The sequence below is a fragment of the Piliocolobus tephrosceles genome, unplaced genomic scaffold (assembly GCF_002776525.5).
Source record: "Piliocolobus tephrosceles isolate RC106 unplaced genomic scaffold, ASM277652v3 unscaffolded_16073, whole genome shotgun sequence".
Lineage (NCBI taxonomy): Eukaryota > Metazoa > Chordata > Mammalia > Primates > Cercopithecidae > Piliocolobus > Piliocolobus tephrosceles.
In genome coordinates this window covers 417-4,575 of record NW_022297725.1, presented here as the reverse complement: position 1 = coordinate 4,575, position 4,159 = coordinate 417, and the positions used below count along the sequence as shown (strand labels likewise).

At 55.8% G+C, this 4,159-nt stretch overlaps 1 protein-coding gene across 5 annotated transcripts; it reads right to left on the bottom strand.

Moving 5' to 3' along the window:
- Positions 1-711: 711 nt before the first annotated feature.
- On the bottom strand, positions 712-3,423 carry LOC111534534 (REST corepressor 3-like). Of its 5 annotated transcripts, none has more exons than XR_004228709.1 (3): positions 2,169-2,674; positions 1,738-1,794; positions 712-990 (listed from the first exon to the last, which is right to left on the bottom strand). XR_004228709.1 is itself a non-coding variant. In XM_031935021.1 (3 exons), exons 1-3 carry the CDS (start codon positions 2,335-2,337, stop codon positions 1,105-1,107), a joined length of 354 nt encoding a protein of 117 aa, XP_031790881.1. In that variant the 5' UTR covers positions 2,338-2,679; the 3' UTR covers positions 712-1,104. The 5 variants fall into 5 exon arrangements, 1 of the variants encoding a protein (XP_031790881.1); XR_002729128.2 differs by having other exon boundaries at positions 712-1,232; positions 2,172-2,663; XR_002729127.2 differs by having other exon boundaries at positions 2,172-2,662.
- Between the last annotated feature and the right edge of the window lie 736 nt (positions 3,424-4,159).

The following is a 4,159-nucleotide window of genomic DNA, read 5'->3' as shown; positions in this document are numbered from 1 at the left end:
TGTCGCCCAGGCTGGAATGCAGTGGGGTGATCTCGGCTCACTGCAACCTCAGCCTCCCAGGTTCAAGCGATTCTCCTGCCTCAGCCTCCCGAGTAGCTGGGATTACAGGTGCGTGCCACCACGCTTGGCTAATTTTTTGTGTTTTCAGTAGAGACGGGGTTTCACCGTGTTAGCCAGGATGGTCTCGATCCCCTGACCTCGTGATCTGCCCGCCTCAGCCTCCCAAAGTGCTGAGATTACAGGCGAGAGCCATGGCACCTGGCCTGAATTGTCTCTTAAAGCCAAAGTGTGCTCCTTCTAAATGTCAAGTAAACCCAGAGGGAGGAGAGTGGTGTGACAGTGCCATTCACCTACTAGCAACATCAATAAAGAAAATTAGCTTCATAAAATATTTAAAATTATTTGAAGCCCATCAGTATATACACTGATAGTCTTTAAATAAAATGTATTCCCAGCCGGTCATTTAGAAGGCAACCCAAATCTAGTGAACACTCTTGCATCACTGTTTTCCCCTATTAAAAATGAAACTGTCCTGACAATCATTTTAACACTCATTACTTTTTATCCTCCTCATTTGGGACAGGAGGAGGAGCTGCTATCTAAAATCCAAATGGTAGATAAATATCATTTTGCATTTCCTAACAGGTAGAGGAGGGACAAAACATACACCTCTGTATTCTAATAATTAAACATTGTTTCTCCCCAAGAAAATACAAGTAAACTCTTTAATATGTAACACAGAAATGGAAGGTCTGACAAACGCAGTATTATGAACAGGCACCGGGCAAAAAAATTGACGAATTGTAAGGAGGGAAATAAAAAGGTGGGCCCCTCTGAAAGTCTGTCCAAAGCCTGAACTGAGAAGGGTCTCGGGCAGGGTGGGGAGAAGGAAACGCGCTCCACTCCGAGAGGCTCCAGCAAGGGCGCCTCCATATGCGGAACTCTCGCCCAATCCCCGCACAAGCTGAAATCTCGTGACCGCCGGGGAGCCTGTTTGGAGAAAAGTAGACAGGGAGCCCGCAAGCTGGGTTGGCAGAGGACGCTGGAACCTGGCTGCTCGGGGAGAAAATGTCTCCTTGGCAGCTGCAGCCACTGTCCTGTGGTCTAACTTCCCAGGGCTGGCTGGCGAGCGAGGTGTGCCTGCCGCTGGCGTCTCCCCACCCCCTTCCCCCACCCCTTTCTCTCCGCGGCTCCCGCACTCCGCAGAGCTGCCGCGACCAAAGCTACACCACCTAGCCAAAAAGAAAGAAAAGAGACAATCCCCGCTGCGCGCGGGTCGGCAGGGCTCGCCCTTGGCTTCCCCGGCCGGTGACAGCCGCCCTGGCCTCCGCCGCCCGCCCCGGTGCCGAGGCGAGCGAGGTGGCAATTGACATTTGCACGGTTCGTCCACACAGTCTGCACGCCCGCTCCTCCAGCCCGCGGCCTCGGACCCTGGACTCCGCCAAGGGTCGTCTCCCTCTGCTCACCCCGACCCCGCTCCAGCTCAAGGGTCAGGAAGGCGATGCCACCAGCGGGCAAGTGGCCTCCGAAGGGAACCATGTTAACCTTGCAGTGCACACATCTGCCCACACGCCCAGTGTCACAGCCCGGCCAAGCCTGACAGCCTCCCCACCACGGATGCCTGCCCAGCCCAACCCCACATCCCCTCCCGGCCCCACGCCCGGACCCCTAGCCCGTCCACCCCAAACCAAGCCCAGGAAAGGGAAGATAAGATTTTGCTTAAGCAAATGTATCTACCTGGATCAAATTCAGGGATCCGAGCTTGGTATTCGGCTCCGACTCTCATCCCAACATCTGCAAAGCAATGCCAAAAAATATATATAAAAAAATAAAAAATAAGAAAAGAAAGAAAAAGGAAGAGACACTTAATAAAAAATAAAAATCGCTAGATGGAGAAAGAGGCGGGTGGATGGGAAGATATTAACTCGGGGCACTCCGGGAGATGGCAGTGGATGGGGGCGGGGAGGGGGGGGGCAAGGGCGGAGGATTGGTCGAGGGCGGAGGGACGGGGGTCGCGGGGGTGCTGCTGCACTGCACCGGGAGTTCGAGGCTACCGCAGCGCCCGGGCTCTGAGGGGAGGGAGGGCGGGAGAGCGGCGAGGGGAGGGGGCTGGGGGAGGGGAGGAGGGAGGGGGGCAGGCGGGCTGGCGGGGAGGAGTTCGAGGCTACCACCGTGCTCGTCGTCGCTGCTGCAGCCGCTCTCGGGCTCCGAGTAGTGCAGCCCGCCGTTGGTGGACGAGGCGCCGCTGCCGCCGCCGCCTGCCGGGCTCTTGGCGCTGCCGTTGGCCGATCGGTTCTTCCCCAGCAACTCGGGCCCTTTCTCCATCATGCCGGGCATGGTAGAACAGGGGAGGGGGAAAGGTGAGGGGAAGAGGTAGGCGTCAGGGTGAAGGGGGAGATGGCTTAGAGAGCTGGCGGGAGGGAAAGGAGGAGGAGGAGACGGCGGCGGCGGAGGAGGAGGAGGCTGTTAATATGGAGCCGCCATAACCGCCCCGCTCCGGCAGTAGCGCAGTCGCCTCACAACAACCCGCCCCGGCCCCGCCTCTCTCCCCTCCTCCCTCCGCCGCCGCCCGCCCCGCGCAGTCCCGGGCGCCCCAGGCCGCGCCGCGCTCTACGCCGCCGCCGGTATCACTCCGCTCCGCAGGGAGGTTCCGGCCGCCTGGGGGGAGGGGAAGGGGGGAGGGGCGGGGAAACCCCGCTCGCCGGCAGCCGGGCCACCCCAACGGATCGCTAATAAAATCGCCACCGAGGCGTGGCTGCCGCTCTAGCTTTCTTCCTAGGGGGCGCTCCGGAGCGCGGGCGGGAGGTGCACACGAGGGAGCGGGACTCTTTGCCCTCTCTGGGCGGAAGGAACGCGGTCATCCTGAGAAAGGACCGGCGCGACCCGACCGGGCGACCGCGGGGAGCGGCCCCCCTTCTGCGGACCCGCCTGTAGGCACGGTTCGGAGTGCGGCCGACCTCTGATGTCTGGACGGGCAGGCCGCTCACTTTCCCGGTGTCCACCGGAAGCCTCGAGCTGGGGGCCCGCGCTGGCCCGCCGTGCAGTCGCTCTGTCTAGCTGGGCGGCTTTGGGGCTCTGAGGCCCAACCGGCGAAAGAAGTAGACTCGGCTTTAACGATCTCGACGCTACAATTTTTGTTTCTGAATCTCTGAAGTGGGGCCCAATTCCCTAGAGAGAGTGTGGGGATGACGGGATGAGTTTCCAGGGCTGAGCGATGCAACTGTGTTTTGCTGAAGCCCTTCTCCCCGAACCTAACCCTACTGTCTTATTCTTCCCACATTTCTTTCTTTCTTTCTTTTTTTCTTTGCTGTTTTAATAGCTGGGGAGTGAGTGCTGTGAGTGATGGGGAAATAAGATGAACAGGAGACCTGGTCCAGTAGACGCGTTTTCAATTCTCGCTGACCTGCGGTCTCCTCTTGGAGCGCCGGGGGAGAGGGCGGAGTCCCCCGGCGGAGGCGAAGCTAGAGCTGCGTTCTGGCAGCGTTTCCAGCCTGGAAGGAGATGTGCTCTGTAATGCTTTTCTGAATTGCATTCGGCGAAAGGAGTAGGAAACGGCGCTTATTCCTTCACCAGATTTGAGGGCGTGTGCTGCGTGTCAGGCTGCCTGGCATTGGGGGCTGTTTATGATTTTCTTTTCCTTTTTTTCTCATTCCTTTTTCCCCCCTCACGAATAAGTAGAAGTAAGTGAGGATTTAACTGTCAGCGTCTAGTATGCAGATGTTTGCTGAGCGGTATTGGGGTTCAACAGATACTCTCCAAATTCTTGAAAATAAAGATTGTCTTGTAATCATTATATTATGGGTCAATCCAGAGTGGATCAAACCAGAAATGAACGTCTCTGGCCAGAGCAAACCTTACTGAAAGAAATAATATATCTAACTCAGGAATTGAGCCAAGAAAACCCTGGGAAGTGAATATTTCTAAAGTGAAGTGTGTGTGTACAAAACTATCTGGTTCTAGTACTAGAGATAGTCTCATCTCTCTATTAAAGCTTAATGTGATTCCATTAAATATTTGAATCATAAAACTGGACCTTTTATTCTGTTCCTTTTCTCAATAAATACAATTCTCTGAATATTATTTTAATTCCCGTATAGTTTTCCTACAAGGAGAGAATGCCCTGGCCAAATGAAATGAATAGCCATTTTCCTTGACAGTC

What these genes read in the sequence shown, in the direction of transcription:
- LOC111534534 (XM_031935021.1), bottom strand. Translation starts at nt 2,337, where the DNA reads ATGCCCGGCATGATGGAGAAAGGGCCCGAGTTGCTGGGGAAGAACCGA. An exon ending in CAGCGACGACGAGCACGGTG is followed by an intron (nt 1,795 to 2,168) that starts GTAGCCTCGAAC and finishes ATTGCTTTGCAG; the next exon opens with ATGTTGGGATGAGAGTCGGA. An exon ending in GATCCCTGAATTTGATCCAG is followed by an intron (nt 1,233 to 1,737) that starts GTAGATACATTT and finishes CTTTTTGGCTAG; the next exon opens with GTGGTGTAGCTTTGGTCGCG.